General features: G+C 41.6%; 1 protein-coding gene across 1 annotated transcript; it reads right to left on the bottom strand.

The window, feature by feature from the left end:
* Positions 1-5,284: 5,284 nt before the first annotated feature.
* On the bottom strand, positions 5,285-19,575 carry Pigx (phosphatidylinositol glycan anchor biosynthesis class X; the record flags this gene model as incomplete). Its single annotated transcript, XM_005071561.3, has 6 exons — positions 5,285-5,486; positions 6,720-6,820; positions 10,083-10,296; positions 13,303-13,444; positions 17,458-17,521; positions 19,305-19,575. Coding segments are annotated over 6 exons (936 nt in total), but the record flags the coding sequence as incomplete, so codon positions are not given.
* Positions 19,576-19,609: the final 34 nt, after the last annotated feature.

Below are 19,609 nucleotides of genomic sequence, written 5' to 3'. Positions count from 1 at the left end.
TACCAAAGATAAAGTGACAGGGGAAAACCCCAAACAAACAGTTCTCCACAGATGAGCAACTGTTAAATTCACACCAGATTTCTTAGCTGGGCATAGTGATTCACACCTGTGGATCTGAGGCCTGCCTGGGCTATTACATGAGACCCTGTCACAGTCTGCAATGAAATAAAAACCTAAAAGTACTGAGGAAAATAACTAAACTTAGAAATGTACATGCAGCTAAATCATCAAACTAAAACAGAAACATTACCAACAGAAATCTAGAAAAGATATAATTCATGCCAAGCATAGTGATGCCAGATGGAAATCCCAGCCCCTGGGAGGCAGAGGAAAGATAAGGAGTTCAAGAGTTACATAGTGAGTTGGAGGACAGATGAGCTATTTGACACCTGAGGCAGGATAGGGGGATAAGTGACTAGCCAGTAAGTACTATCATTGCTTAGGTCAATTCTGAAGTGCATACCATTTACTCTCTTGTAGTCTATCAAATCCTACATTCAGCCACCTGCTAGCAACACAGGATGTATGTTTGAGGGATATAGATGTTGGTCACATTAATTCAATTTCCATATAATTAGCACTAAATATAGATCACCAAAATAAGTAGCTTCAAATTCATTAGAGCTACAAAAGATCATCCTAGTTCCTAAAGCATGTAGCATTCTTCAAAATAATTAGATAAATGACTAAGATAAACATCAATACACATCCTTACCACCACCCCTAGTTGAGATTAACTGTTTTTCTGTTTTCTGCATCCAAAAGAACCTAACACAGTTCTTTTTGGTGTTTTGGTTTCTCTGTGTAGCTTTGGAACCTGTCCTGGAACTCACTCTGTAGACCAGGCTGGTCTCAAATTCAGAGATCCACCTGCCTCTGCCTCCCGGGTGCTGGGATCAAAAGTGTGCACCACCACCTCTAACACAATTCTTTAAGATCAATAAATCATAAAAGTGGAACAAATACTAGGACATAATGAACAAGACAGCAGTATCCATTCTCTTGGCCTGAAACAAAAAGGACCACACACGGAATTACAAGACTGACTGAAAGTATAAAACCTACTCATGTCTATCAAAGGAAGATAATACAAGGAGGCCAAATGCAGGCATGTGCTTATATCAAAATTAGTATCATCTACTGACCAGGCAATAAGAGTCACATTGTGTTGTATCATTCATGTTTTTCTTGTACTTGACACCCATATAAGTGAATATAAGACTGTATTATATAAGACACAATTTTAAATATTAACTTTATGCTTAAAAACTGTGTGGCAGCACCTGACTAGTTTTGTGCTAGGGAATCTAAGTCAAAAAAAGGATCAGGACTTTGAGGATAGTCTGGACTACATAACAAGATTCTGTTCCACATATATATATGAATTTCACATGTATTTGAAATGCATGTATTTGATATATATTTTTAATGTTTTTTCTTTAAATTTTTATTTATGTTCATTGGTGTTTTACCTGAGTGTACATTTGTATGAGGGTGTCTGGTACCCTGGAATTGAGTTACATACAGTTGTGAGCTGCTATTTGGGTGCTGGGAATTGAACCCAGGTCCTCTAGAAGAGCCAGTGCTCTGAATCACTGAGCCGTCTCTTTAGCCCATTTTGCCTATGCTGTACAAACATTAACTATGGGATTAATAATGTGACACTGAAGTGGGATTATCTTTCCTTTTTCTTTTTCTGGAGTAGTGATATGACATTTATTGAGTTTATCTGCTAGAGTGGAAATAGTGTTTATAAACATCCAAATGTTTGTTGCTATTCTTCTGTAACACGGTTAAAATCCAAGTGTTTTTTTGCCAGCTGGTGGTGGTGCACTCCTTCAGTCACAGCACGTGGGAGGCAGAGGCAGGTGGCTGAGTTCAAGGACAGCCAGCACTGCACAGAGAAACTCGACTGGGGGGGGTTATGGGGAGTGAAGTGGCTTTTAAAAATTGATTCATTACTTCTGAATCAATAGCTTCTTTTAAGCCATAGTAATATTTAAAAAGGATTTAAGAATTGAATGCAGAAGTTTGGTTGGTTGGTTGGAAAGCTAATTAAACTTCAGCCTGCTTAAACAGAATCACAAAGAGGTACAATTGTGTCTTCACAGAGAGAGTTCACTAGATTCACCAATGTTGGAAAGACGCTAAAAATTTTTAGACCTAGGAGTAACTCATGCCTCTAATTTTAGTACTCAGCAGGCAAATCTCTATAAATTCAAGGCCAGCCTGGTCTGCATAGTAAGTTCCAGGACAGTCAGAGTTTTGTGTGTTTATGTTTAGAGAGACCCTGTCTCAAACATGCGCGCGCGCGCCCGCCCACACACACACACACACACACACACACACACACACACATACACACACACACACACACACACACACCAAGAAGCAAAAACAAACCCCTCAAATTAACAAAAACAGGCTATTTGGAGTGGGAAGGGTGTTGAGGTTGATCTTCGCATTTAATAGTAGAGGGAGATAATCAAGCTTTCAAAGCTAGCCTTCACTGCAGAGCCAATTCAAGGTCAGCCTGGGCAGGGAAGGAGGGAGGGAGAGGGAGAGAATTTAGTGTCCTGAGACAATACTTATTAGGGCATCCAGACATTTCTTTTTTTTTTTTTTTTTTTTTTTTTTTGGTTTTTCGAGACAGGGTTTCTCTGTGGCTTTGGAGGCTGTCCTGGAACTCGCTTGGTAGTCCAGGCTGGTCTCGAACTCACAGAGATCCGCCTGCCTCTGCCTCCCGAGTGCTGGGATTAAAGGCGTGCGCCACCAACGCCCAGCCGCAAGACATTTCTTTTGTTGTCTTTTCTTCCCAGTTACAGATTTGTGAAGGTGTAGGATGACACCACCAGCAGTTGTAGCCTTGATAAGAGTCCAGTTCTTCATCTCTACAAGTAACAAGTTGCAAGTAATGCTTATACAGCATAGGCGTAGTAGGCTGGAGAGATGGCGCAGTGATTCAGAACACTGGCTCTTCTTTCAGAGGACCTGGGTTCAATTCCCAGCACCCAAATGGCAGCTCACAACTGTCTGTAACTCAAGTTCCAGGGTACCAGACACCCTCATACAGATGTACATGCAGGCAAAACACCAATACATATTTCAAATAAATAAAAATTTAAAGAAAGGCAAACATTTAAAAATATATCAAATACCGGGTAGTAGTGGCACATGCCTTTAGTCCCAGCACTCAGGAGGCAGAGGCAGGTGCATCTCTGTGAGTTTGAGACCAACCTGGTCTACAAGAGCTAGTTCCGGGACAGCCTCCAAAGTCACAGAGAAACCCTGTCTCGAAAAAAAAATCATATATATAAATATCAAATATATACATGCATTTCAAATACATATACATGGAACAGAATCTTGTTATGTAGTCCAGACTACCCTCAAAGTCCTGATCTATCTTTTGACTTAGATTCCCTAGCACAGAACTAGTCAGGTACTACCACACCCAGCTTGGAATTCTTACACGAAAAACATACAACAGATATAGAACTAGATTAGGTTGAAACTTTATAGTCACTTTAAAGATTTCTGGTGGTGGCATATGCCTTTAACCCCAGGACTTGAAAGGCAGAGGCAGGGGTAGCAGAAACCATCTAGAGAAACAAAAATTAAAAAAAAAAAGATTTCTAATATTTTCTAACTTTCTGGACTGGGTTTTCTCTTCTAATATTTAAATCCAAATATGGTTATGGCAAATCAAATCATATATGTAAAATTATAAAAGATTTATTTGCATAAAACAAATACTTCGGAAAAGTAAATAATTCTAAGTATATAAACACTTAATCATCTCCCATTACTCAACATAAAACAATGTCAATACACTCTGACTCCTGCCTCTGCCTCCCAAGCACGGGATTAAAGACATTTACAACCACACCTGGTCAACAATCTTATTCTAAAGGGTGTGTGTGTGTGTGTTCGTGTGTGCGCACATCTGTAGAGGCTGGAAGTCTCCAGTGTGATTAGTTTTTGTTTTTCAGCCAAGTCTCCCCTTCCCTGGGACAGGGAACTCATCAATCAATCAGTCTGGGCTGGCTTGGGATGTCTGCCTCCCACCTCTCCCCTCCAGGACTCAAATGATAAGCATTTAGCTCAGTGTTTTACATGGGTGTTGAGGAATGTTTTTTGTAAACACTAAGTTCATAAAATACATTTCTTAAAATGACAATCTGAGCCAGGGGTGGTGGTGGTGACATGTGTAATTACAATATTTGAGAAACACAGGCAGGAGAATCAGGAGGAGTTCAAGATCACTTTCATATGCTTAGCAGTTTCAGGCCAGTCTGCTACACATGAGCTCTTGTCTCAAAAAAACTAAAAATAAATAAATAAGTAAACAGATGAGGTGTGCCAGGCGTTGGTGGTGCACCCCTTTAATTCCAGCACATGGGAGGCAGAGACAGGTGGATCTTTGTGAGTTCGAGGTTAGCCAGGGCAGTTACACAGAGAAACCCTGTCTCAAAACAAACAAAAAAACCACCACTCTCTGTGCCTCTGGAGTGCTGGTACTGAAGGAATATGCTACCACTGTCCAACCAGTAAATGCTTTTAACAACTGTAAATTACTATAATTTTCATCTAAATTAATGAACTCAGTACTGGAGAGATAGCTCAGCAGTTAAGAGTACTGGCTGCTCTTCTAGAGGACCCAGGTTCAATTCCCAGCACCCAGATGGCAGCTCACAACTGTCTGCAGTTCCTGTTTGGGGATTTGACACCCTCATATACCAATGCACATAAAATACAAATAAATTATTTAATAAACAATGAACTTACACCATACCAAATGAAGACAGCCACCTTTTCTTTCTTACTTTTTTTTAATACTTTAACTTTTATTTTATGTGCATTGGTGTAAAGATACCAAATCCACTGAACTGGAGTTACAGACAGGTGTGAGCTGCCATGTGGGTGCCATGAATAGAACCCGGGTCCTCTGGAAGAGCAGTCACTGCTCTTAACTACTGAGCCATCTCTCCAGCCCAGACAGCCACCTTTTCTAAGTATTAATCTAACAGAATGAAGCCTCCTCTATTAGACTACCCAAGAGCACTTGATGATTAGTAAACAAAATGCTAAATTTTGCAATTAGTTGGCAATGACCCAAAATTTCCTATGGGAAATCTAATTTTTTTATTGTTTGTTTTATTGGACAGGGTCTCACAATGTAGATCAGGTTGGCCATGAACTGACAGAAACCTGCCTGGAAAACATAATTTTAATCATAAATGAAAACAGAATAGCCAGTTAATTCTGAAAAGAACACTTCTTGTCACAAATGAATAGGTCTCATTTATTAAGTTCATAGAAAACATTTAACTTTATAAAACTTACAGGGAAAAATGGCCATATTTGAAAACAGCTACAAGGATTAAAGTAGAACACAGGATTGTAATAAGCAGAGTCACAGAACACACTAAAGAGGTATGTATAATCAGTCCCACTGGAACTTGTAGGGTCAAGTTCTTAAGTATCTGTGGAGAGAGGGGAACCGAAAATTAGAGACATTTAATAACTCTGGGTGCTCAATGATGCATGGGTCATCTATATCAAGCTCATACCACTCCAGGCTCTAAGAACTTCTCACGAGGGGCAGAAAGAAGGAAAGAGCCAGAACATGTGAAGACAGCTGTGAAATGCACGCTCTGGACATGACATGGTTGTTCTGATAACTGCACACTCTGGACATGACATGGTTGTTCTGACAACTGCATGCTCTGGACATGACATGGTTGTTCATGACATGGTTGTCACCTGTACTGGCTCCCAGCAGCTGGAGTTACATGACCCAAACATGTACAAGATCAAGCCAGTCAGCATCACAGCACAGCTGGGGGAGCAGGGGCTGGTGGAGGGGCCTCTGAGGTCCCACTGCAGGTAGAGAAACTATAGGCAATTGATGGTTGCTAAGGTAGGAAGTCACTCTCCTTTGGGGACATGCCACTGGCAGTTGCTCGTGCTCCTGTGGACGGCCACATACCCATGTGCACATGGACAGCACTGACTAGATTCATCAGGTTATAAATATGTTTTTAAAGAGGACACAAACTTGGGAGAGTGTGTGGCATTAGGGGAAGTTGGAGGGACGTAGTGGTAGATAGATATTATCAACATACATTGTATAAAGAAAACTTTTTTTTGGTTACCCATGGTGGTTTGGGACTCACATTCCTTTAACCTCCTGAGTGCTGGGATTACAGGCATGGTACATCATACTTGGCCTTTTCTCCATCTTAAATTTTTAGTTTTTCTATGTTGGGGTTTGAACCCAGGGTCTTGCACATGCTAGGCAAGCATTCCACCACTAACCTAGATCCTCCTTTTCTAAAAATGGTGCATTCTTTTTTGGCTTTGTGTTGTTTTAGTTTGACACAGTGTTTCACACAGCCTAGACTGGCCTTAAACTCACCACAGCTGAGGATGCCTTAAACTTCTGATCTTTCTGCTGAAGGAAAACTGAATCAATCTGTACTGTTTGTCTTTGCCACTTCACACCTTTAGGAAATATCCGAGCTACACTTACAGTCTGAACCAATGAGACTTGGGACTCACTCACCACCAGCTACCAATTCAGATGATACCGACTTTATCCACTGTGGCCATCAGTAGCAAAGAAGCAATATTGAAACAACCAAGCGCTCTGTATTAGAGCATAGCATGGTAACCCTTCAAGCACAGCGGGAAGACTGGAGTGAGGCAGCCCTTACTGATTTATACTGCATGCTGTTCCACCGGCAGACCTCCTCACTTCTCAGAGCACAAGGAGCTGCCACTTCTGACTGAGCCCAGCATTTCAAAATAGGGAACTCTGAAAAAAGGGGGAAAACAAGATGTCAGAAAACTTCGTCTTGCACCTTACCAGGAATCATTCATACTGGAATATGAGAATTCAAACATCTCAACACACAGTGTAGATGATTTGGATCCATCTATCACATGCTGCTATGCTGATGTCCTTTCTTATGTGGATGCCTAAGATATATGAAATTGCAGTGCTGATCACAGAAGTGAAACATGGTTTGTTAACAGATTCCATTAAAGGTGTAATGTTATGTTTTCTGAAGTATCACTTCAGAAAAAAAAGACATACTGTTTCAAAAACCTGTTCTGAAGAATAAGAATTATATTCAGAAAAATGAACACATCTTCAGTACATAGCCTGATATATTTCCATATCAAACATGGATAACAAGAAGAGCACTTAGATCAAAACAAACTATAGAATTCTCCATGTTCTCTCAGGAGAAACACTTCTTCAAAGTTTATTTAGGACAAATAATGGTGTCATTAACAGGAACAGAAAACATGATGGCATAGCCAGGCAGTGGTGGCGCACGCCTTTAATCCCAGCACTCAAGAGGCAGAGGCAGGCGAATCTCTGTGAGTTTGAGACCAGCTTGGTCTACAGAGCTAGTTCCAGGACAGCTTCCAAAGCCACAGAGAAAACCTGTCTCAAAAAAACAAAAAACATGATAGCATAAAGAAAGTGAATAGATCACAAAACCTTTAATACTGTCATCAGGAAAGGCATCACAGTGACAATTTAAGATTAAAAATTCTGCCGGGCATTGGTGGCGAAGGCCTTTAATCCCAGCACTCGGGAGGCAGAGGCAGGTGGATCTCTGTGAGTTTGAGGCCAGCCTGGTCTACTGAGTGAGTTCCAAAACAGTCTCCAAAACAATACAAAGAAACACTATCTCAAAAAAAAAAAAAAAAAAAGATTAAAAATTCCCTCTGCTGGTTATTAGTAACAACGCTGTTAGCTTTTGCAAGTAACCCACATTTGGAGATGATGAAGAAGCAAAAGTTGAAAGAGCTTCTTAAACTAAAAATAGACCTCAATTCTGAGGCACTGTGAAGAAATAATTAAAGACATGACTTTTAGTTTCTTGTTGGAGAATAATTTCAAGTAGCCCAAACTGGCCTTGAACACACTTCATGGACAAAGACGGTCTTCAACTCCTGATCCTCCTGTCTCTACATCCTAAGTTTTACAGGTGGATAAACACTTGGGTTTTTTTTTTTTCCTCTTGTATTTTTGAGACAGAGGCTCAAAGGTCCTGAATGCCTTCAAACTCTAGATCCTTCTATTTGAGCCATCAGAGTACTGAATTACAGGTATGCACCACCAAACACAGCAAGAATAGTTTTGTAATTTGCCCAAATCTTGACATAGAAACAGAACTGCAGAGTGAGCCTCACAGCTCATGAGCTAAGTCTGTAGCCAGTATAGGTGATCAAGTATTGTGTCCAGCAGAGGACACAAAAACAAAGCACAAACCCTCAGTCCTATGAGCCAGTTTTAAAAACACAAAGCAGGGACTGGACTCTGCAGTTAAGAAAATCTGCGCTTCTTACAGAGGAACCAAGTCCAGTTCCCAGTACCTATATGGTAGCTCATAACCATCCACAGGCTCATATGTGGTGCATATACATACATGCAGGCAAATATTCATATGTAAAATAAATCAAAGCAGCACCATAAACAGGAGGAACCCTCACAGTAGCAATCATACCACTCACGAGTACGAGGCAAGAGGATCAAGACTTTCAAGGCTGAGCTGTGAACTACAAAGAAAGTTAAGTCGTGGTGAAGGCCTTTAATCCCAGCACTCGGGAGGCAGAAGCAGGCAGATCTCTGCGAGTTTGAGGCCAGCCTGGTCTACAGAGTGAGTTCCAGGACAACCAGGACTGTTACACAGAGAAAATCCTGTCTCCAAAAAAGAAAAGAAAGTCCTGTGGCCTACACAGGAAGATCTTATCTCACCCCCTTCTCCTGAAGAGAGGAATAACCAGCTATTGCATGTCTACTCATAAAAGAACTTATATTACCTACAGTCTTGCCAAAGGAACCAAACATGAATGACTCTGATCATATCTCTGGAGTCATCAGTCAATTCAAGGAATAAGCATTTTACAAGAGTGCAATCAGAAAAGCCCAAACCAAAAGAAAGAAACCTTCAGGTCAATGGGCTTTCCAAAAGCATTTCAAAGAAAAGAGAGATAGAAAAGAACCTGCAAACTAAAGAAGCTTAAGAGAAACAACATTTTGTTGTTGTTATGGACAAGACTAAAAATTTTTTATAGTATTTAAGAATCATGCTCATTGCCAGGCAGCGGTGGCACAAGTCTTTAATCCTAGCTCTTGGAGGCAGCAGGCAGATCTCTGTGAGTTCAAGGCCAGCCTGGTCTACAGAGTAAGTTCTACGACAGCCAGGATACACAAAGAAAACTCCCAAAAAGAAACATGACCATCCTGGGGATGGAGAGAAGGCTCAGAGGTTAAGAGTACTTCTGGCTCTTCCAGAGAACCTGAGTTTGGTTCCCATCATGCATGGTGGTTGGTTCACAACTGCCTTTAACTCCAGCTCTAGGGGATTGGACACCTGCTTCTGGCCTCTCTGAGCACTGTACTCACAGGTTCACATACCCACACAGAGATACACAAATATTCAAAGAATGTTAAAAAAATCTTAAAAGAGGAAGCAAGTGGGCCGGGCACTGGTGGCACACACCTTTAATCCCAGCACTCGGGAGGCAGAGGCAGGCGGATCTCTGTGAGTTCGAGACTAGCCTGGTCTACAAGAGCTAGTTCCAGGACAGTCTCCAAAGCCACAGAGAAACCCTGCCTCAAAAAAAAAAAAAAAAAAAAAGAAAGAGGAATCAAGTGTTAAACTCAGTATATTAAGTGAGTTAAATCTTATAAAGGAAAGAGGAGACCATAATAGGGACAGAACGCACAGGATAGCTGTTTGAGTGGTGGAAAAGTTGCTTTTCTTTCTAAATTTTCTGCTACATTTAGTATGTGTGCACCTTACACACATGTGGAAGTCAGAGAACAACTTGCAGGAGTTGGTCTCTCCTTCTACCATGTGGGGCTGGTGGATCATGCACACAGCTGGTCAGGCCTAGCAACAAGTACCTTCACCTGCTGAGTCATCTTCAAGGCCTGTAGAACTTTATTTCGAGACTGAGGTGGTACTTACAACAATTCCCTAAAAGTGCATTTGGCATCTGTGTCCTTGACTAAGATCTGCCACCGTACCTTTACTCTTATTTCCAACCCTCACCTTGGTCACAGTACATCAGTAAATCTGGGTTGTTGACCACAATCAGGGTGTCTCCATCTTTCCTATGTGGCCGGTGATAGCGATAATGCACAGGCAAAAAGGCCTGGAAACAATCGATGCACTGTGCATCTTTTCGTGCATAAATGAGGACTTCAGATTCTTTGGACAAATAGTCGGGAGCTTCTATATTAAAACTTTCTGACACCATCACTGCCTGTTGAAGAGAAAACAAATATTAATCAAGAAAAAAATGCTAATGAAGAAAGACAAAGTAAAACCCTAAGACTGCTGCACACATAGGCAGGCACATCAAGTGTTCTGTTACAGGCCATTTCCATTCCCTTTTCATCCTCAGATGTATGCAGAAAACACAGGATATGATCCATGAATAAGAAAAGTAAACGAGGGATCAACTACACAAAAACCATTCAACTTGTGTTAGGTTAAAATGACTGGTATCATCCTGGCCATTTCCTGTTCTTTGGTGAAGTAAAATGGTAGTGAGTAAGACAGAGCACCACAGGCAGGAAGCCAAGCAAAGGTCAGCAACTTTCTAGAGTGGGTATATAACGGAAATGTAAAAAACAACTTTATTTTTGTGGTGCTGAGGCTCAAAAGCAGGGCTTTTTACACTCTAGGCAAGGGATCTACTATTGAACAGCTCTGGACCACTTCAAACAAACTAAACACACACATACACTCTCTCTCTCTCTCTCTCTCTCTCTCTCTCTCTCTCTCTCTCTCTCTCTATGTTTAGCTAAGGCTGGATTTGAACTCACTGTGCAGTTCAGGCTGGCTACAAACTTGAAAAATCTTCTGCCTTGTCCTACCAAGTGGGATAAACCTCGCCCTACCACCTTGCTAAAATTATAAGCATGCACCATCATTCCCAAACAGCAAATTACATTTTTTAAAAAGTTCCAAGATGGCTCCATACGTAGGAGGACTTGCCTTGCAAGTCTGACCACCTGACTTCAAACTCTGGAATACATGGTGGAAGGAGAGCTGCCTCCCAGTTTTCCACCAGGCTGAAGAGTGGCTCAGTGGTTAAGAGTACGAGATTCTCTACCTTCTAGACCAGCACTGGAATGCACACTGGATAGATCAAAAAACACCTGTGAACTCTAGTTCCACAAGATCTGACAGCCTCTTCTTGACTCTGGACACCCACACACATGTACACATACACTCACACAGACACATATATAAATATCAATAATAAAAATATAAACAAAAAATTTAAAAAGTTGCCCTGTGATCTCTCCATGTGTGCCATGGTATGCACACCTGCACACAACACTAAATAAAGTGGGGGCTGGAGACAGATCAGTGAGTGGTTAAGAGCTCTTATGGGCAGGGCATTGGTGGCACACGCCTTTAATCCCAGCACTCGGGAGGCAGAGGCAGGCCGATCTCCGTGAGTTCGAGGCCAGCCTGGTCTACAGAGCAAGTTCTAGGACAGCCTCCAAAACAATATAGAGAAACCCTGTCTAGAAAAACAAACAAAAAAAAGAAAAAAAAAGAAAAAAAAAGAAAAGAGCTCTTATGGAGGACTTGAGTTTGGTTTACAGTGCCCATGTCAGTCAGTTTATGACTGCCTTTAACTCCAGCTCCAGGAGATCTAATTCCCTTTCTGGTCTCACACATACCTGCACACATCCACACAACACACACATATGTATACACAACTGAAAACAAAATAAAGTTTTAAAAAATATTATGTGTTTTTTAAAAAAATGCTAAGAGCCCAGCATGGATATGCCTTTAATTCTAGCACTCAAGAGGTAGAAGCAGGTGGATTTCTATGAGTTCAAGGCGAGCCTGGTATACATAGTAAGTTCTAGGCCAGCCATGGCTACATAGGAGACAGGGTTTCTCTGTACTGTTTTGGAGGCTGTCGGTCCAGCCCAGCCTCGAACTCACAGCGATCCACCTGCCTCTGCCTCCCGAGTGCTGGGATTAAAGGCGTGCGCCACCACCGCCCAGCAATCTTTCTTTCTTATATAATCATTTAGTGATATGAATTTCTTCCTAAGAAGTTTTAGCAGCAACCTCTTAATTGTAAGGGTGTATTTCACTCATCTTTAATTCACTATTTTTTTATTTCCCTTAGAATATGCTATTACGCTGGGCTTGGTGGTGCAGGCGTTTAATCCCAGCACTTGGGAGGCAGAGGCAGGTGAATCTCTGAGAGTTCGAGACCAGTAAGTTCCAGGGCTACACAGAGAAACCCTGTCTTGAAAAACAAAAACAAAAGAGAAATATGTTATTAGTCCTCAAATACTTTAGGCCTGGAAGATGTCTCAGTAGGTAAAATACTCACTGAGAATTTGAGGACTTGAGTTCAGATTTCTAGAACCCACATAAAAGCCAGACACAATCCTGTCTACCTTTAACCATAAGAGCTGGTGAGGGATGTGGGAGATAGATGGATTCTGGTCAGCCAGTCTAGCCAAAAAAGGCCACACTGAGTCAGTGAGGGATGCTGTGGTGTTCTGAATGAGAATGACACTCACAGGCTCATATATTTGAAAGCCTGGTGCCCAGTTGGTGGTTATCAGGGAAAGATGAGGAGATATGGCCCTATTGGAGGAGGTGTGTCACTGGGGCAGGCTTTCAGGTTTCAAAAGCTTCCATTCAGCCGCCGCATTGTGTGCTATGCCTTCTGCTTATGGATGAGTTTCTCAATTGCTGTTCTAGTCGCCTGCCATAGACTTTAATATTAGTGCCTATAATCCCAATTAAAATCTCTTCTGCAAGTTGTCTTGGTCTGATATTTTATCACAGCAATAGGAAAGTGCCTAATACAGACCCAGCCATAAAAAAATAAGATGGAGAGAGACAGAGGAACACATCCTATGTCAACCTGTGGCCTACACATGTGCATGTACAAACACAAGCACACATATACACTAAAAAGTAAAGCAAAAAGCTGTATGTTTTTGCTGTTAACGAAGCTGAGCGCCATTATCAATCCCTGATCTTCTCAGATGCAGAGAACTACACAGATATACATTAACTTTCTCAGTCACTAAACTATGATCTAACACTAAGTTGGCTTAGTCATGACAACTGTTGAAGAATACATCTATGCAACTGCAAAAAGGACTTCAAAACTTAAACAAATCTTAAACTACAATGTTGTCTTATCTATTTTCCTTAATCCAAATCATAGCATTCCTATATTAATTTCTCTTTTAAATTCCCCCAATATCTGTACCTCTGTTATGTTTTTCTCTCGTAATGAAGCCAACTCATATGGATCCACAAAAAGTCCTGCTGGAATGTGATGTCTAATTAAGAGCCGGCAAGTCTCTAAGTCCTCAATGCTTTCTCCAAACTTCACTTTTATTAAAAGGTCTCTGTAAGACAAGGACATTTACAGGAATCTCTTCACTCAGTTATTATATAAGACAGATTAGTATTATATCCATAATAGCACAGATACTATATTTTAAATTCATTTTCCAAAAGTAGACTATCATGTCAAATGAAATACTTACACAAGAGATCACCCATTGGGTGTCTCATAATTCATGTGATGAGCCACAGCATAGTATTAGTGTAAAAACAGATGAGGGTCAACAGAAAGGAATAAAATCCAAAGGTAGCCACACATATATTAATATTTCCAAGAGAAGAACTAATATTATCTGATAGGAAAGCAGCATCTTTTCAATAATGGTACTAACACTGTAGAAAAAGAGTGTTTACTTCATAAACATCTACAAAAATTAACTTAGGTCTGGAAATGGTTCTGTCGTCAAGAGAGTACTATTCTTGCAAAGGATCCGAGTTCAGTTTCTAGCACAGGTTTACAACAGCCTGTAACTCCAGATCGAAAGGATCAGATGTTACTCTTCAGGTACCTGGACTCACATACACATGTCCACAGATACACACACCTGCATTCATTTACACATGTTCACATGTATACACGCCTGCATTCACACACACATGCCCACATGTACACACACCTGCATTCATTTACACATGCTCACAGGTATACAAACACCTGCATTCACACACACATACCACAAGTACACACAACTGCATTCACACACACATACCACAGATACACACATACCTGCATTCATGTATACATACATAGGTACACACATACTTGCATTCATTACATATGCCCATAGGTACACACACCCCTGCATTCACATACACATGTCCACAGGTACACACATACATTCCCTTACACAAACCACAGTTATACACACATCTGCAATCATGTACACATAAATTTAAAATAGATTATAAACTGGGGGAGCTGGTACACACCTATAATCTCAGCACTCAGGCCTATGCAGAAGGATCTCTGCCAAGATCAAAGCCAGCCTAGGCTATTTGGTGAAAACTTATCTCAAAACAAGCAAAAGAATGACATGAAATGAGATGTGTAATTGCCCTAGCTTTCTATCCAGAGGCAAATTCTGAACTACAGTGCAGAGACCCACGCACGGCATGGTGCTTTTGCTTAGGGAAACAGCAAGACGGGTTGCCAGAGACTGGAGTGGTTGAGAAGTCACAGAACTAAATCCAGAAAGGAGTTTATATTAAAAATAAAGTGGAGGTGGGGGGTCTGCAGTTGGGATGTATGATATGAGAGAAGAATAAAATAATTTTTTAAAGTTCAAAAAAATCCAACTAGAAATTCCTTGTTTTTGCTGAAGGCTAAGATAAGTCTAAATAAGCAGCCCAGAAGACTGCACAAAAAAGTGACCAAGGAGATGAAAAGCAAAACATTCCAAAATTTCATGAACCATCAGAAAGCATTGAGTTCTGACCAATCAAAACATAAAACAGAGCATTCAGGACAGACGCCCCAAAAGGGTAAAGTCTGAGATGAATTAGCCCCATGTAACTTTATAACTAAACAAAAATTTACAGGATCAAGCTGATAAATTAAAACCTTTACTGACAGGGAGAAGAGCCTTGCAGTCTTTACAAGGAAGAAAACAAGGTCTACAAATATCAAAGCTTTTGACAGGGTTCAGTTCAAAATGTTCTCACACACATGTCAGGAGTCAAGAATAAATGAGTAACCACCAGGAAAATACCAGTGGACAGAAAGAAACCGCATGGACCTACTGCTTTCTGTCATGGCATCCCATGGTGTCCAGTGCTACCTTTACATGGGGCTCCCAAGAGAGCCACTGCCAGGCGTGGCCTCTTGGGCTGGTTAGGTTTTTTTGTTTGTTTGTTTGCTTGTTTGTTTGTTTTGGTCAACTTAACACAAGCTAGAGCCATATGGGAGGAGGAAACTTCAATTGAGAAAATGCCTCCATCAGATTAGCCTATAGGCAAGTCTGCTTCTGAGTTCCTGCCCTGACTTCCCTCAGTGATGGAGTGTGACCTGAGACTTCTAAGATGACTTAAACCCTTTCCTTACCATGTTGCTTTTGGTTCAAGTGTTTAATCACAGCACTAGAAACCCTAACTTAAGACATACTTAAACCTTGTGTCTCCAGAATAAGGAGCCTAAACAAACCTTTTTTCGTTAAGTTAAAAAAGAAATGGAATGGCAGGCGGGCATTAAAAGTCTTTATAAGGACCTGGAGAGTTGGCTCAGAAATTAACAGCTCTTGTTGCTCCTACAGAAGACCTGGGTTTGATTCCCAGCACCCACATGGTGGTTCACAACTGTCTGTGACTCCAATTCCAGGGAATTCAAAGCCATCCTCTGACCTCCATGGGCATCAAGCATGCATGTGGTACATACACATACATATATGCAGGCAAAACATCATAAAATAAATGAGTAAATCTAATAAAAAATTTAAAGTGTTTATAAATATACCTAATATGTCAAGGGATTTAAAGATAAACAAGAACATTATGAGGGAAAGGGAAGTGTCTTTAATAATTATTTTCTATGTGTATACATGTGTGGGCATGCACTTGCCATGATTCACATGTGGAGGTCAGAGGACAACTTGTGGGAGTCAGTTCTCTCCTCCCACCATGCTTGTCCTGGGGCTCCAGCTCAGGTCATCAGGCTTAGCGTTGGTGGCAAGTACCTTCACCCACAAAGCCATTTAACAGCCCAACTTTGTTTTTAATTTTTAAAGAATTGACTGTAACTTCAAAATATATAAAAATAAAAAATTTAAATGTATGATTAAAAGCAATTATATATTGAATAATAAAAGACCAATGACTTGGAGACAGCTAAAGAAAACCATGAAAACTGGAGCATAAGAAGAAGAAAAATAGCTGGATGTTGGTGGTCCACACCTTTAATCCCAGCACTCAGGAGGCAGAGGCAGGTGGATCTCTGTGAGTTCGAGGCCAGCCTGGTCTCAGAGTAAGTTCCAGGACAGCCTCCAAAACAATACAGAGAAACCCTGTCTTGAAGGAAAAAAAAAAAAAGAAGAAAAATAAATAAACAAAAAGTAAAAAAAAAAAAAAAACTGGCAGGGAAGAAGGAATTAAAGCAGTGAACTCAAAATAAAGGGCACAATCTAGGAACTGTTTAAATGGCACTTGGGAAAGACAGGGAAGGATACAAAGGCCAAAAATTGTCCAGATTTCATGAAAACTATGATTCTATAAATCCATGAAGTTCAAGCATGGAATACATAAACAAAACCACACCAAGACATGTTCCTGTACAGTCACTGGAGAAAAAGGCTATCTATCACCGCAAAAGAGCTACAATATAGAGAACAGCAAAGACAAGGGTAAGCCAAAGAGAAAGGACTTATCAGTCTAGAGTCAGCTATCCAGGAGCAAAGCAAAAATCAAACCAACAAAATGCATTTTCTCATAAACAAAATGCTGAAGTGATTTTTCAAGATAATTAGTAATAAAAATAAAAGCAAAATAAGCCAGAAATCATGGTACACATCTGTAATTCTAGCAGTTGGAAGGCTGAGTCAGGAGGATCACCTTAAGTTCCAAGCCAATGTGAGCCATTCAGCAATACTGTGTCTCAAGAAAGAAAAAGATAGTCATGCAAGTCTTTAATCCCAGCATCAGGAAGCAGAGGCAGGTGCATCTCTGAGTTTTGAGGCAAACATGGTCTACAGAATGAACACCAGGACAGCCAGGGCTACATAGAGAAACCCTGTCTCAAAAGAAAAAAAAGGAAGGAAGGAAGACAGACAGACAGACAGACAGGCTTGGTGGTGTGTGAACACACCTGTAATCCCAGCACTTGAATGAACAGGAAGATAAGGAGTTTGAGGTTATCCCAAACTACACAGCAAATTTGAGGCCAGTCTAGACCATAAGAGACCTTGTCTCAAAACAAACAAAAAATAGAAACAATTTTTCAGTTCATCCATATTTCAACTAATAATTTTTTGCTGCAAATTATGAGCCAGTATTTTAATATATAAGTATAAATCAATGGGCAACTCACCTGTGGAAACCATCTTTCAAAAATTCTTGCCTCAAAATGATTTCAGAACAAGTGGCCCTTATACCTATAAAAATCAAGATGTTCAAAAAGAAAATATGCATATTAAATGAATATTAAATAGAAAATAACTACTAGAATAAGCTTTACTTGCTAGAAAAATCTAACCATCTAACAGCAAAGTAAAATTTTCAAATGAAAGCAGAATGAGCTACACATAAGTCTACTTCCAGGAGTACATCATGGAGGTTGAGAATAAGCCACTGGAGTTGACTTGTCTGGTTTCAGATCCTAGTTCATTACTTTGAGTTACAGTTCCTCTCTGTGGTTGTCCTAGTCATTTAATGTATAGAATCAGTCAGAACAGAGCCACCATACACGAAAGACTTTGTCATTACAATCCTAAGAAATCATCCTAACTCACCGAACCTTATTAGAGACATAACGGCAACTTCTGTATTCTTATGTCCATGCCTACGAATGTTGGAGGATTATACATTCATGCCTTGTGAAGATGTTGCAGAGTTAAAAAAGCAAAAAAAAAAAAAAGCAAGAACATGAGAGGCACCTGAAGATTCAGAGTTCATTTACAAACTTGGGATAAACAGGAATCGTCATAAACTGATTCCAGGCAAATTTTGGACACTAAAACTATTACTCTTCTATATTTAATTGTGAGTCTAGCCTTTAGCGGCTGAGCCATCTATCCAGCTTCTATTCAACCGCTAAAACTTCAAGACTGGTGAGGTGGCACACACCTTTGGTCCCAGCATTCAGCCTGGTCGACATACTAAGTGTCAAGACAGCCAGGGCGACACAGCGAGACTCTGTCTCAAAAAAAAAAAAAAAAAAAAAAAAAAACACTACATGTTCAGTTGCCAGACACCTTGCTATAAAACTTTGGCTAGAAACGTGTGGGAAGACTATTAAACCAGAGTGAAGCATTACATAACCCTGTTACTCAGTAGCTTGAAGAAAGCATGTGTAGTAAGGAGAATAAACACTTGCAAGGCTCCTGAGGGTCCTTACCAACAGTATAAAAAGGGAGTCAACAGTTGCTGGGCACAAACTGCAGAGAGAGAGATGGGGAAAACAAACAGACAGACAGATATTGGGCCTGCAAGCTGCATAGTGGGCTCCAGGATTGCAGTTTCCGGGGTCACCCTTGTCGGGGTGGTTTTTAGTGATGTAGTTTCTTTTGAGTTATCCCTGCTTCCTGCAAGTAACTCCTCACTCACATTCCTACTAGTAACCCAAATAAAAAATTCATTGGTTTATCAAATTGGACACTAGTACAAAAGTTACCTTTCTGGGGTGAGAAGGGGAGAGAGGGAGATGGGAGGGAGAGAGGGGGGAAAGAGTCAGAGGGAAGGGAGGGGGAGAGAGAGAGAGAGAGAGAGAGAGAGAGAGAGAGAGAGAGAGAGAGAGAGAGAGAGAGAGAGAGAGAGAGAGAGTTTTGCATCTCCCTGGAAGTCGGTCACGAAACACACCAACACACCACCTCTCTACAAGCTGTGGCCATTTTCACACTGTCCGGGACGCGAAGGGTTCCCCGGCCTCTCGGGCAGCAGAAAGCAGCTTCGGGGGTACCATAAGCATCCCAAGATGCTCCGCAGCTGTCACAGTGTGGCCAGTCTCGACTCAGAAAGCCAAAGCCCGGCTCCGATGTCCGAGACAGATCACCGAGCAAAGGTCGCAGGGAGGGAAGGGACGCACGCGGCCTTTGTTGCTAACCTCCTCCCGCCCCTGGTACACGTAACACCTCGGCAAACCGCGGAGCTGAGGGGCCGCGGGTGCTCCCCACCTCCGCTCCGGCTCCGCGCGCACTCCCTCAGCCCCCGGCCCTTTACCTGAGCTGAAGCGGGCGTCGCTGAAGTCCGCGGCGAGCCAGCCGACCAGCCCAGCCGCCCAGAGGAGCAGCCAGGCCACAGCGCCGGCAGCCAGGACGCCGGAGCGCCGACGCCCGAAAGGGGCGCGCGGGACGAGCTGCGGTCGCGGAAGGGGGCTGCGCACGCCGCCGCGCGCACTCCCACCGGCCGGGTGACTGGGACGGAGCGCTCCGCGCGCACACGCCCTCGGACCCACAGAGCGTTCGCACTGGGTAGCTGAGTCCCGCGAACTCTAGGTCCCCGAGAGTCGCGCTTTTGGTGCCGCC

Source organism: Mesocricetus auratus, unplaced genomic scaffold, assembly GCF_017639785.1.
Source record: "Mesocricetus auratus isolate SY011 unplaced genomic scaffold, BCM_Maur_2.0 Super-Scaffold_100008, whole genome shotgun sequence".
NCBI classification, from domain to species: domain Eukaryota; kingdom Metazoa; phylum Chordata; class Mammalia; order Rodentia; family Cricetidae; genus Mesocricetus; species Mesocricetus auratus.
The sequence above is the reverse complement of the archived record's forward strand: the minus strand, read 5'-3'. Positions and strand labels throughout refer to the sequence as shown.